We start from the raw sequence: 15,142 nt of genomic DNA, 5'->3' as shown, positions 1-15,142 counted from the left end.
GCATTGGATTTCACCCTATTGACTCATCAGCTGTGAAGGTGAAACCAACACACACACACACACACACACACACACACACACACACACACACACACACACACACACACACACATGCACTGCAGAGCGCAGGATCAATAGCTGTCCTGCCAAAAAGAATCTCACCAAAATTCGAACCAGACTCAAGACCAGTAAAGGTGATAGAAAAGCAATGTTGTGTGTGTGTGTGTGTGTGTGTGTGTATGTGTGCGTGAGAGAGAGAGAGAAAGAGAGAGTCAGAAGAACGAGAGTGGTGAACAAAGGGGCGACCACCAATCAGCAACAGAGGAGATAAGTCAAGATGAAGGAGCAAAGAGCAGGAAACACACCTGCAAAGGAAGAAACCGCTGATTCTAACAAAACTAAAGCAACCAAAGCTGAGCTCAACTCTGCACTGAGTCAGAGGAGACAAACTCCTCCTCTTCCTCCTCCTCCTCCTCCTCCTCCTCCTCCTCCTCCTCCAGCCTCAGTTCGACCCGCAGCAGGACTGTTCAGCAGTCAAACACTGGACTCTGCTGGACAGTCTCCTGCATGACAGCACCACAGAAACACCCACACAGACCCACACAGCGGAGGCCGTGCAGCTGCGCTCATTTCCGTACCTGTCCAAACACTCTGACCTCTGCTGTGTTTTAAGAAGTCGAAACCATTTCAGTGTGCGTGTTCAAGTGCTTAAGAAATGCGATAAAGTGGATTTTTAAGTGGAGGAGAACGTCAAATCTTATTTGCAACCACAACAATATCACATTGAGAGACAAACTCAAATCATGATTAATATAAAACAAAGTGTTGTAGATACTAAAATATTCAAGGCATCTTTTACCAAAGAGACCTCAGGTTAAAAATAGATGTATAACATTTTAATGATTCCGCAATGTTCTCCGTTCCTGAGATGTCACGGCGTCTTAGCTAAAAAGAAGTCCATGAAACATCTCGATGCACTTTTATTGCCAACAGGGCGATTCTCACGTCTTATTAGCGGCTTCCCTCTCTTCAATGACACAGAAGAGGCACATAAAAATGCAAATGGCCGGCCGGCAAAGGGAGTGCAATGACTTCCAATGGGGTTCCAGAGCCATCGTGAGGGGCAATCTTGTGGGAACAGCCGGCAGCAGATGTGATGCGAAGGCCGTTGGTGTAGATGCACCAACTTCAGAGCATTTTCTCACGACCACATCTCACAACCCCCCCCCCCCAGTGGCAAACGCCAATACACATTTAGACCAGCAGAAGGCAGCATTCTGAGGCGGAACCATTCCAGGCAAAACAGAAGTAGGAGTGCACCTCTTTCAAAGTAACATGGTCAAGAATCTAATGTGCAGTCTGCAATACGGACTGTTTGAGTGTTAATGGGAAACAGGACTCCTGTAATCAAAAAATACATGACGGGATTTTGTTTTGTTTGGATGCAGGGCAAAGAATGGCGCTTTTCTGTTAGTCAGACAGCTGTTTGCAGAAAATCTGATAAACTGGAAAATCGGAAAAATTATTACAGCTGTTCAGTTTGGATGATTTTCGTAGTACAAACATGGCACCTCTGTCCTTTTATTTCAGCTGCGGGGGGGGGACACGGCAAAGAGACAAAACAGGCTGTTACTATCAAATATTAAAATGAGACAAAATATGGTCCGAGTGTTTATATTTGTAGCTGCAAGCATGTTATTTTTATTTTATTTTTTATTTTTTTCTGTGAAAACAGAAGGAGGTTGTGTCATTTTGCACCGAGGAGCCGAGTGACGTCCAGAGGGGCCGCCACTGTTTTGGCCCTGATCTTTGGCAGGCGGCGCGGCACCAGACGAGACCAGACCACGGGCCATCTGCGCCGCTTGGAACTCCGTGCCAGTCTCACGCGCAGTGGCACGCACACACGCACGCACACACGCACACGCACACACACACACACACACACACACACAGACTCCTGGTGCACGAGGTGGGGGGGGACGCTGACGGCTCGACAAAACATGTTTACGTGACCGGGCAGCGTTGAAAGAAAAAAAAAAAAAAAAAAAAAAAAATAGTGAAGAAGAAATAATATGGTTTTGGAGGGAATAACGGAGTAAACAGGGATTTTAGTTTCATCTAAAGTTTCCATTTCCACAAAGAGGGGGCGCGTCCCTTATATTAAGGTGATTATTTCTTGCTTGGCAAACGCAAAGCTATTAGACGCTGCTGATACTGCCAGCTGCCCCTGAGGCAACAGCCAGTAATAGGCTGTTGGAAGGGGAGGCCCTCCTTAAACACAGCGGCAAGATATTCACAGCGAGTCGTAAAATCCACCGGGGTTATTTATTTATTTAGTCATCTTTTTATTCTTTGCTGTTGCATGTTTGTTAGTGTCACACAAAATAAAACCCCGGTAAGAAAAAGGTTTCTGCGGCGATGAATTCATGAGAAATACGTCCAGAAATCGTACACATCGTTGTTTGTATCGTGATTTAAAAGCTGCAAAGTGGACGAGGCTCGTTGTGGCAATAACGATGCCATGATCAAAGCACAATCAATACCGAAGCTCCGGGGAATTGAAGGGGTCAAAGGACTCAAGCGTGGCCTGAAGGGGGACTTTAATATATATAAAAGGTGACAACACGGTGGAAGACACACATTCATTCATTCATTCACTCCTGCTGCTCAGATCAACTCATTTAGATTAATAACAGCAGCTGATACCAGTGCAGGCCTGACTGGCTGAGTTTGGTTTTTTTTCCAGAGCACCCTGAGCGTCATGCTGCAGGTCAGCAGGTCTGTATGTGCAGCTAATGGATCACAATGGATGAGTCCGGAAAAACAATATTTTGCTTAATGGGCTCGGTAGCGCAAATTGTGGTCGATAAACTACGGCTGCATGATGCAACGTTACGACAAAAGCCTGTCTGGTTGCATGGGGGCGTATACACGCTGGCTGTTAGCACCATGCTAATGTTACTCGGCCTCGTCAAACAAATCACTTTGGCACAGAAAGAGATAAAAAAAAAAAAGAGGCACTTCAGGATGAACTGGACCGCAAATGAAGTGAAGTTTTTTAATCTTTTAAGTCTCCATAAACGTTGACGAGTAAATCTTCATAATGCCAAGTCAAAACTTGTTTGATGGAAAAAGAAAATGTTGTCTTGCCTGTACGACAATAAAGCTGCTGTCAACAGCTGCTTAGCTCCGCCCCAACACACACACACACACACACACACACACACACACACACACACACACACAAACACACACACACACCCACCCAACATCTGGGCGAGAGCTGAGTGATGCACTGTGCTTTGCACATCATTGTGTGACTGTCACAGTCGCTTAAAGGCAGCAGCCAGCAAACAGCTGATGGCAGTTGGGACGGTCCTGCACACTGGACAGTTTTTTTTGTTCAAACGCGGGCAGCAACTATTTCTGTCGGTCGTCCAAAACTAAGAGGAGAAGGTTTCCCAGCATCCATTGGCGAGGCTTCGGCAGGAAACAACAGCTGACGGATAGAGCGATCTCTCTCTCTCTCTCTCTCTCTCTCTCTCTCTCTCTCTCTCTCTCTCTCTCTCTCTCTCTCTCTCTCTCTCTCTCTCTCTCTCTCTCTCTCTCTCTCTCTCTCTCTCTCTCTCTCTCTCTCTCTCTCTCTCTCTCTCTCTCTCTCTCTCTCTCTCTCTCTCTCTCTCTCTCTCTCTCTGGGAGATGGAGTCAAGGTTGCAGCTGAGTAGAGAGACTAATGACCTTTAATAAGACACAACCTTGACTGATGGGTACATTCAGTTAGCTTGTGTGTGTGTGCATGCTACAGCCAGCAGCATGCACACACACACACACACACACACACACACACACACACACACACACACACACACACACACACACACACACACACACACACACACAGCTCAGCATCTCCGTATCAGTCGCTCTCATCTTCACTGCGCTGGACTCCATCAGCCCAATAATGTGAAGCAAAATTCACCTGACACCTCACTGTGGTTAGTGCGCTGGAAACTGAAAAATACCATCAAAACATTTGCGACCCGTTTCTCACAGTTTTCAGACCAAACTGAGGTCGTCCTCATTCGCCACATGAAGGGTTCTCACTCAAGGACGACGGTGTAAGCCAAATGTGTCAACAGCGGTAACAGCTGTCCTCACAATAATTCACCTTGTGCTACGTCCTGCATGGGAGGCCGACAAGGATCCAGCCAGCACGTTTCAATCAATATAACACGCGCACACATGTACACACACTCACACGCACGCAAGCAGACGCTCGCGCACTAGCAACCGAATGCACCCGCCAGTGACTTTGGAACAAATTGCGAAAATTTCAGCGTGCCAGGACGTCATAACGTGACAGCAGAGTGACTTTGCTGTTTCTTAATTCACTTGGGCTTCGCCAGATAAAAACAAAAAGGCCTTTAAATCTTTTGCCTTCAAAGAGTTGAGACCTGAAAGACATTGAAGTCACGCCGAAGTGGTGCTAAAAGAACCAGCGCAGCCTTTTTTCTTTTTACCGTTACTGTTGTTTGTCTAGTCTGTTGTCATTTCTGCTTTGCACCGACACTTTGCACGACTGGTCACATCAGCGCTTTACACGTCTGTATGTGTGTGTGTGTGTGTGTGTTAACTTGAGGTTGGAGTGGTCATTTAGCAGCCAGCGGAGACAGTTCTGGAAAAGTCAAAAAAAGTGCACTAGAGGTGGCAGGATGGCTGACAACACGACTGACAGCGTACCAGTCAGCAACACACACACACACACACACACACACACACACACAGACACACACACACACACACACACACACACAGTAACAGCAACCTAGTCAGCAGCAACAGTAACAACAACCTGACTCACATTGCGGCGTCACAGCACATCACGTCAGCTCTTAATGCTGACAGATGGGCAGCCACGATGATGATGATGCTGATGAACAAGTGCAATAAAAAGTCACCAAGTGGTTTCAGTTATATGCAAATGGTTTGTCTGTCTGACGGTGAATGTTAATAAGTGTCTCCAAAAAATTTGCTTCCACGTGCTTGAATCTCGTCTTCAAAGACAATATTACAAAGCGTCGCAACATAAAACACTGTATGGTGTTTTTTTATTCTGCAGTTTTACTATAAAATTAAAATAAACCTCCAAATTGCCAAATTCAGAAGCTGCAAAGAGAAAAGTACAAAAAAGTAAGTTTCCACCAAAAGAAATTGTCAGTATATTCAAACCATAAAAATTAGAATACAATTGGAAAAGTCTTGACTGTGTATTTCAGTAGCAGGGAAATCTTGAATGATCTGTGATCGTCTGGGATTTGATGCTTTGGACCGGCAGAAGACGAATTCCCACCAAGGTGGACAGTGAAGTTGATCTTACAAGTTTGCTAAACACAGTTTTCTCTCCTCTTTTTTTTTCTCTCCTTGTGTTGTTTTTCCTTGGCTGTTGCTCCCTGACGGGGTTGCCGCTGCTGGCGGGCACAGCCAGCTTGGAGGGCACCCAGAGCCAGAGCACCAAATCAATCCATAATATCTGTTTCGCCCTGCAGCTTGACTTATATCACAACATGACAACGCCGTGTTTTTCCAGCAGACAAACACAAAGACCTTTGAATCAAGGTTTGAGCTTTTTGTTTTTAGTACAACCAAAATATTCCAACCGCTTGATAAACTTGTTTCACAGTTCTTGGTGTCCTGCCACAGTATTATTTATTTATTCATTTATTACAAATAAGGGCATTCTTTATTGGTCGGGGGGGGGGGAACACTTCCACCCTTTGACGATAAGCTCACAACAAGAGTCCAAACATATTTGGCAAAACTGCTTGTGAATAATTCAGCAAGTCAGGCTGCTTTTGGATTTTTTATTTTTTTTTATAAAAATAAGAATTAATTCCGCCTCATCGACAAAAACTGTTAATAAAACGCGCGTGATGTTCGGCTGCGTAAAGGTCTAATTTTCCAGTGATCTGACACGCCCAGCGCCGAGTGGAAGAATACCAACCGCAGCTCAGAGCCACCGCCAACCTTTTCCCCCGTCAGCCGGCATTTTATGTCATCTGCTGGGTTTTTATTACAGCCTGGCTGATGACATAAGACACGGTCTCACTGCTAGTTTCATCTGGTGGGGTGGATGGATGGATGGATGGATGGGTGGATGGGTGGGTGGATGGATGGATGGATGGATGGATGGATGATGGAAAGATGAATGGATGAATGGATGGATGGATGAGTGGATGGATGATGGATGGATGATGGAAAGATGAATGGATGAATGGATGGATGGATGAGTGGATGGATGATGGATGGACGGAAGATGGATGGATGAATGATGGACGGATGAATTGATAGATAGATATATGGATGGATAATTGGACAGATGAATGGATTTATGGATGGACAGAGGGATGGATGGATGGATGGATGGATGGATGGATGACAGAGGATGATAGATGGATGGATGAACAGATGGATGGACAGATGGATGGTTGGCAGATGGATAGATGGACCGTTGGATGCATGGATAATTGGATAGATGGAGGGACAGATGGATGCATAGATGGATGGATGGATGGATGTACGGATGGATGGATGAATGGATGGATGGATGATGGATTGAAACCTGCGCAATACACCCATATTACACAAAAGTCACTTTATCAGCGTTGCAACAAAAACATGGGTCTCCAGATTGTCAACACAGAATCCACCTAGATTCATTTAAAAAAAACATGGAAATCAGCCCTCTGTGATGTCACAAAGGACACGTGTACCTCATAAAGACCCAATGACATCACCTTGGTTTTGTCTCTTTGCAAGGTCCAACAAATCACCTTAAAAATGAACAGAATTTGTTTGTTTGTTTGTTTCTTTGCATGAGTCTGGGATAAAAAAAATTATTTAATCTGCAACTTCCGAAATGAAATGAATGAGTCAAAACAGAAAACAAGCCTTTTTCTGCCTCGCTGGAGCTGCAGTGGGGGGTTGCATGAATATTTTCTCCTCCGTCATGAATTTGGGTGCTCTCTATTCCCAGGGGAGCCCTAGCGTGAGCAGCTCCCCCACCCTCTGTCGCCCGGCCTCACTGCCTTCCTCCCCCTCCCCCCTGTCCTTCCCTCTCTCCTCCCCTCCCCTCCCCTCCCCTCCTCTCACCGTGCCACAGCGCTGCACAGTGAGGAGGTGTGATTGCCATCGATCTGTCCTCGCACAGCCCATTTCCTCGGCACCAGCGCCTCCGAGCACCGCGGGGCCGGGACCACACACCGCTGCTGCCCTTGCCCAGAGACAGAGACGTTTTCTAGGGGGGCTGGAAGCTATACAGTAGCTAAGAAAAAGGGAAAAAAAAAAAAAAAAGGCTGGACTTGTGGATGGAGGTTGAAGAAAATAAACCAAAAATAAAATCCAACATGGTTTTCCCCGGTCTATTAAAATATATGTGTATATATATATTCAGGGGTCCTTGGCTTAATGCAGGGTGGAGCCAATGGAGCCAGACGACCAAAGTGATGACTGCATGATTCCAGTTATTGCTGCATGGGAGGCTGGAATGGCAGGTGGTTAAGTGGAGGTGGGGAGGGCCACGGCAACAGAAAGTAATTATCAAGCTGTACAGCCGGGAGTCCCTGGGGTCATCTGAGTAGTGTGTGCGAGCGTGTGTGTGCGCATGCACGCGCTCACCAATTCAATGGGATAAGCTGCAGCGGGGAGCCTTTAAAGAGCACCTGTCATTTATGCACAAACGTGCGCGCTGTGACGTGTCTGTCATGTTGAGGAGCTGGTGGAGGAGGAGGTGTGCAGGGATTAATGAGCACGGCGGTGCAACAGCAGTGAAAACACCACACACAGACACACACACAGACACACACACAGACACACATGCTGCCGTCTCAGTAAACAGTGAGTCAACCCCGAGACAAACATCAGACCTTGGCCAAAGTGAAGCGCGATGCGATGCTGCTTCTGTGAGCGTCAGTGTCAGGGAGTGCGACGCCGCCGTTCCACCCTGCAGCCTTCCGCACTCCAGCATCAAGTCCGACTCCAGCGTCAACTGTCCGTATTTTCACCGTATATTCTGCATGTTCGCCCAGTCACCTTCCAGCTTGGTTCCCTTCCCCGCGTGTCCTCCCCTCCCTCCGTCCCTCCGTCCCTCCCTACCGCTGCCCTTGCCTTATCAGGTCTCCTCCTCTACCGACGTCCTCTGTCTCCTCGCCCCGCTTGCCATCAGCTCCCCAGCCAGCTAACATAAGCTGCGCGGGCACCGCCGCATTCGGATGCTCGGCCGTAATTGGCCCCGTTAGCGTCGGCGATGGTGTTGTGCTTTGCAAACGGGGGATAAGAGGGAAGAAGTTTGTTTGTTTGGTCGCTCTGCGTGACCCTGCGGTGAACTGGGCTGCAACCCTGCATTCACCTCGGAAGACACAAACTGAAAGACAAGCAGCAATGTAGGCTCGCACTCAACATCTGGCCTGATGTGCAGGTCTTTGGACTGCTGGAGGAAGAAGCCATGCAGATGCGGGGAGAACATGCGCCACTGTGCCAACAGCTCGCAGCTGGAAACAGTAAAGCCCGGACGCTTACAAGCTCCCTGTGGAAACAAGTTATTCTAGTTTGCGCAGGCAACGTTTCCATCCATTCGCACCAATCAGCTCTCGGCAGAGGAAACTAATCCCTGTGCGTTTTGCACACATTGCGTAATTTCGCATCTACCAGCCAGCCGCACGTCGTTGAGAGCGAGCGAGCGAACGAGCGAGCGGGATGAAGCCGAGGGGGGCGGGGCTGCGCACGTGTGTCACCAGAGGGGCAAGAAGCATCCCATTCACCTTCAGATGACCTTCAGGCTGGCGATCAGGCTCCCGCTCCTTCTTTCCCTGCGTCTCCCGGCTCCCTCCATCCCTCGCCTCCTCTTTTTCCGTGTCGCTCTTTATCTCCGCCGCTTTAATTCCGCCGCATTCACTGCGGTTTGGGGGGTGTTGGGTGGGCTGGGCGACCCACGGTTGTGCTTAATGCAAACCTGTCACATGTACCAGACGAGGAGCCACAGCGAGACGGGATGGGGCGTTTTTTTCCCACCAGTGGCAGGACAAACAAATCCACACATACACAGGTTTCCAGTTACCCAAGCTCCCTAAGAAATCCCATCACACAACACACACTCACACACACACACACACGCAAGCACTCACCATCCCCCCAGTAGCGGCTCTCAGTGAGGACCCTTGAAGTGGTGGATCAATAATTAGAACAATCCTTATTACATGCTCTCATTTCCCCTTAGAGACTGAAGCTAATGTAGAACAATGGCAATGGCAGCAGCAGCAGCAGCAGCAGCAGGACAGTAGAGGAGGAGAGACGACAATCCGGTAAATTTCAGTCCGGAGTGGCGAATGAAAGATCGATTCCTCCGACAGTTTTGGGAGGAGAAAAAAAATATTTTACATTCATCTGGAAGCTTTGCTTAAGCTAATACGAGATTAGACTCATTAGTCGAGGATTAGAGAGGCAACACGCTGGATGATTTTTCAACCTCGGCTGATTTTTCACAAACACTGGAGGCCACAAACAGAAGGGCTTTTCGATAGGCAAACACAGCCGACGGATTTTCTTCCCCACGGTGGGGTTCACCTCAGAGACCTGCTGCTCGAGTCGGCCCGACTGCCGGCTCACATCCCTGCAATTTATAGGAAAAACGACCCGAGATCTGAGAGAAACTGGGTTTCAAGATCAAGACTTTGAGATCGAGACGCCGAAACTAAAGGAGAACAACACCACAGCCAATCTCTATTTTAGACTTTGCTCTTCTAACTGGTACTTTCAGCCTGTCAGGTCGCCATCAGCTTCGTTCAAGATGGTTTAAGCAGGTTTTCCTCACATCATGTCAGCTGATCGGGCTGTCTGACACTCATTGACGTCCAGCGATGATAATCAAAATAAATTACAGAAAGCAAAAATATGCCTTGGTGACGTCACGTGTGAGTGAAATTTCAGCATTCCGTCACCGCTCTTCCTGGAACAGAGCCCCCGAGCCGTCGGCCGGCCGCTGGCTCTCGCCTTTCACGGCCAGAGAAACATTTTGTAATAGTGGGAGGAGTTTCCCAATGCCAATGCAATTAGCCGAGGCATGCATGAGCGCCGAATTCATTAACCTCCATCTTTTTATGGGCCGTCGGGGAGGGGGAGGAGGTGAAAGTGCACAGTGGGGGGGGGGGGACGAGGAGAAAGAGGAGGAGGAGGAGGAGGAAGATGGGAAGCAACACTCGTGCCGGCTTTGTCCCGACCAAAGAGAGAATTACGAGGAGGAAAATGGTCAGAGAGGCAATCTGAAACCAGTGTTTCTGAACTGGTGGATTCTCAGGAACCATATTTTTTTTATGAAGTCGAGGCCCAAATTTGTTCACAGCGCTCAAACTTATTCCACAAAAATAGAAAAATAATGCAGCAATGTAGAATGCCTCCGTCATAATCATCACATGAGCAAAATATAATATGTAATATTAACATAAGCCGCGACCCAATCAAAACAGCTCTGTGACCCACTTTTGGGTCACGACCCACCAGTTGAGAAACGCCGCCTTAAACCTTCCTCCGAGACGGTTCACTTCCCCTTTTTTTTTTGTGCCACTGTTGCCATGGGCTCGCCGTCGGCGGCGCGGGGGCTTAAATCCAATTTCAACACGGCCGTGGGCAGCGCACGGTGGGCCAATCAAAGAGTCCCGCTTCAGATCGGCCGCTGTGATCAGAATTCACAGGCCTAACGAGCGTCGGCGCCGGCGACGGAGAAAAACGATGATGGCATTCAGCGGGACCATCTTTGGAATTTTTAATGAAGTGGATTGGATTTTTTTTTTTTTTTTTTTTTGCTTTTGTTTCTCGTGCAAGCAGGCGGTATTTTTAGACCGGCTCATCAAAGAAAACAGGCACGCAAGAGAAAAATAACATCAGGCGGCTGGACGTGGCAGAGGCAGAGGTGCGGAGCCCATTCAGAATCTCCCAGGAAGATGAAATTGGGAAGAAAAGGAAGGAGACGACGAGAGCGTGTGACCCATTTGAGCCCCGCGCTCGCTATGCAAGGAAGGATGTGAGAAAGTGGGACTCGGCAGCAGGAAACCGATGCTTCACTTAGCTCTCTCTCTCTCTCCCTCTCTCTCTCTCTCTCTCTCTCTCTCTCTCTCTCTCTGTCTCAGGGAATCCATCGGGGGCTCCTGGCTCCAGATAATGTCATTAGGAGTGAAGCACCTCGGAGAATTCATGTGACAGAAGCCGGGGTTTCCCGATGAGCCGAGCCGACCACTGCGACCACCTCTCCTGTCTGGTTGTTGTCCCCCCGCACGGTGCTTCTCAACACACACACACACACACACACACACACACACACACACACACACACACACACACACACACACACAGTGGTGGGCGGGCAGGGATGCCTCCACACAAACACTGGACTCCATCAAACCCCTAATAAACTGGAACGGTTGAACTAGCAGTAGAATAACTAAATCAAAAAAATACTGTTTTGTATCGGCCGCCTCTGTTGAAACACTTTTACAACATTTATACACCTGCTGGGTGACTAATGCAAAGGGAAAAAAAAAACAGGGAACAAAAGGAAAAGAGAGCCCCCGTTTAGAAGAGCTCCGCTCAGGTCCGAACCTGCTCCTGGTCTAAATATATACTGCCGAGGGCCGTGAGTCAAAGCGGTTTGTTGCGCAATTTCTTTGCGCCGCCCCGTCGCAGTTTTTACAACGACGCCGCGATAAATGATTTAAGCTGCAATGACGGAGAAGTACTTTAATGCGATGGAGCCTTCTATCGCCGTCCTGTTCATAGCACACGTGTGTGTGTGTGTGTGTGTCTGTGTGTGACAGTGAAGTCTGTCTCCTGTTACTCTCCTGACTGTGTACGGCGAGGACGGTGAGGAGAGCTGGGAGGGGGAAATCTACAGCAATACACCAGCTAAGTGTGTGTGTGCGTGTGTGTGTGTGTGTCTAAGAGAGACAGACAGACAGAACAAACTACAGGGTTGGCCTCGAGTTTATGAACATAATCAAACACAGCCAAAGAGAGAAGCAGATACCAGATGGACGGATCAGTTGGTTCTCCCCCTTGATTGTGTAAAACGCCTTTGGATGTGATTGAACGGTTCACAAATAAAAGCTGATTGTGTTGATTGATTGATAAATGAAGCCAGAATCCCAACTTAATACCATTGGCTCTTTGCAGTTGTGTGCCTTCAACTTTTGGAACGCAGTGCAAAGCGTTTAGAGACGTAATGAACGTAAAGAAAGATCAAGAAAAGGAAAAAAAAAAAAAAAAGAGTAAAAACTACAAGGAGTTTGTTGCATGCTGGAATTGCGAATTAGACCAAGTTGCAGGTCCGAGGAGTAGACTGGAGGGAAAAGTGCAGGAGGGGTCGGCTTTTTGACTGGTGGTGCCACAATGGGTTCTAAAACTTGACAGAGGGGGCCGGAGCAGGAGCAGATGGATGGAGTGTTTTGGTGACCCACCTCATAGGAGGAAGAATCTATATGAAGGGATATGTAGAAAACTATAAACCAAAGCGTGACAACAAAATCTGTGTTTGAAGCCCCAACGGTATTGAGCTCTTTATTGAAATGACTCTCAAAACGCTGAAAAATTGGATGAAATAAAGCTATTTTCTGACTTACTTACTATTAATATCATCTCTTCAAGTTCGGAGGGCCGGATTAAAAAAGCTTAACGGGCCGCGTATGGCCCCCTGGCCGTGGTTTGCCTACGCCTGGCCTAATCAATCAATACAACTCTCCCCTTCCCATCATTTCTGTACAGATACCAAGCCTGTACAACACGACTATCAACCTTCCACATTAGCACACACTCAAGGAGGAGGGAGAGCCCCAATGTGGATCATCGACGCCAGCAGATCTCTCAGCTCATCTTTCCCTTTTCTTGTTGCTTGTCGTCTACACTGGTGCTGCTGTTGTTGTTGTTGGAGGGGAAAAGTTTTGGGTCCCCGTGACACCGCAGGAGGCCCGCCTCGCCACCTACGCCGAGGTCGAATATCCTCGGCGGCAGCACAATTCAAAACCGGGCACCCATGGGCGCTGAAGGGCCGCCGCCGCCGCCGGCGCATGCAATCGAGCCGGTCCGTGGCGGTCAAACGGCTCCGAGTTTCGCCGCCAAACCGGCGCTTTCTGCAAGGTCCGCAATCATCCGAGTCCGAGCGACGTGCACCCCCCCACCCTCCCACCCACATCTCAGCGTCCTCGGCCAGGAGCTGGCACACGGGGGGAGGAGGGGGGGGGGGGGGGATTGGGGAAGGGGAGGGCGACCCACGTGCACTTCAGTTCCTCCTCCATCATATGAAAAGCTTTGTCATCAATAAATCAGTCGTGCATGCATTATACATGGCTGTCTGTGCATCCAGGCACGCGCACGGTCAGACATGCACACGCGCACACACACACACCCACAGAACCACTGATGCGTTCACGTATTTGGAGGATGAGGGGGGGGGGGGTAATCATTACTGCCGTTATTGTGTTGTTATTATTGCGCGTTACGAGGTTCCGCGAGCCGACGGCCGGATGAGCAGCGTCGCTCCCCCTCAGCCGGACCCTTCAACAAGCCGCACGCCAGCCTCCCAGACGCTGCTGGTTCAACGAACTCCGAACAACCTGAGCAACCGACCAGCTTCCTCCTGAACGGGAAAGGAGAGACGTGCCGATGTTGAAGGCAGCCTGGCGGCGTGACATGACGTGACGTGACGTGACGTGGTTCAGCCATCGGCGCACCACAGCAGGAGTTTGAACGCTCTGTACGGACGAGATGCACAGGTTGAAGAAAAAAACAAAAGAAACCCCAAAATGTTCAGCAAAAACGCGCATGCAACCACTGAACAAAACACACGAGGACTTTGTCACAAAGACCAACAACCTCTCTGCCTCTTCCTCTCACACACGCTCTCGCTCTCTTTCTCACACACACACACACATGCACGTTAAGCACACAAGGTCAAAGTAGCTCCAAGGTTTGGGACACTCGACTCCTGTCGACTGGCGGGATTGCTGTGGCGATGCCAACATGTGCGTGACTGGAAGGTGAGTCCTGCGACTGATCTGCACCATCGAGCCGAGGGGGACGAAGAAACACACGGGAGGGCAGGCGGGCGGGCGGGCGGGTGGACGGGCAGGACCACAGACACACACACACATGGACACACACACACACACACACACACACACACACACACACACACACACACACACACACACACACACACACACACACACACACACACACACACAGAGGAGTCACGGCCCCATGACGCTAGCGGGGAGTGGAGCAGATGAAGCCACCTGCCGTCCGTTACCTTTCTCTTTTGTTCGCGGGACAACGCTCTCCTGCTCTTCCTCCGCTTCTCCTTCTCGTCCTCTATTGCATTCACATCCACTTCCCCCCGATTCTTCTTCAATTGGGAGGCCGCGTGAGCCATGATGGGTCACAAAAATAACACAAAAAAAGCGATGGTTGGGGCAAAAAAAAGAAAAAAGAGGAAAAAAAATCTGGTAGGAGCCCCACACACTACGCACGCATGCCTCACCTGAAATCCCAGAGAAGTTCAGGGGCTCTGGTCTGACAAAACCGGGATCTCAGAGGAAAAAATCGGGGCAGAAAAGGAAAGGGGGGGAAAGGGAAGAAAAATGCCCTCCTTGAAAAGGAGAATGGAGAAGAGTAGGGTGTCTGTTTCTGTGTGGATGTATATCCTGTGTGTCCTTCTTTTTCTCTTTGGGTTCTCTCTGCTCTGCTCCAGTCTGCTCGGCTCTTCCTTTCTTTTTTTGATTCTCAAAGTGATGGAGAGACGGGAGAGAAGAGGTAGCGGCAGCTTCTCCCCGTCCCTCTCCTCCTTCTTCTTCTTCTTCTTCTTCTTCTTCTTCGTCCTCCTCGTCCTCCTCCTCGTGTGTCATCCGCTGGCAGTGTGAGTGGAGCACGTCCAGGAGAGGTGAGGACAAAACCGGATGGTGAGCGCAAGAGACACACGAGCACCACCAGCAGCACAAAGGTGGAGGGAGAGAGGGAGGAGAGAGAGAGAGAGAGAGAGAGAGAGAGAGAGAGAGAGAGAGAGAGAGAGAGAGAGAGAGAGAGAGAGAGAATGGAGGTGGAGGGA

At 49.0% G+C, this 15,142-nt stretch overlaps 1 protein-coding gene across 12 annotated transcripts in view; it reads right to left on the bottom strand.

Annotated features, from left to right (window-relative positions):
- Nucleotides 1-14,485, bottom strand: part of LOC142896577 (ankyrin-3-like) — a 79,630-nt gene extending 65,145 nt beyond the window's left edge. For all 12 annotated transcript variants that reach the window (XM_076038312.1, XM_076038327.1, XM_076038315.1 and 9 more), the window contains exon 1: nt 14,348-14,485. In XM_076038312.1, the coding sequence (XP_075894427.1) occupies nt 14,348-14,470 (123 nt within the window). In that variant the 5' untranslated portion in view covers nt 14,471-14,485. The remainder of the gene's footprint in view (nt 1-14,347) is intronic.
- Nucleotides 14,486-15,142: the final 657 nt, after the last annotated feature.

Source organism: Nelusetta ayraudi, unplaced genomic scaffold (genome assembly GCF_046127955.1).
Source record: "Nelusetta ayraudi isolate G7.1 ecotype Tasmania unplaced genomic scaffold, CSIRO-AGI_Nayr_v1 ptg000056l, whole genome shotgun sequence".
NCBI lineage: Eukaryota > Metazoa > Chordata > Actinopteri > Tetraodontiformes > Monacanthidae > Nelusetta > Nelusetta ayraudi.
This window is presented reverse-complemented; position numbering and strand designations above follow the sequence as displayed.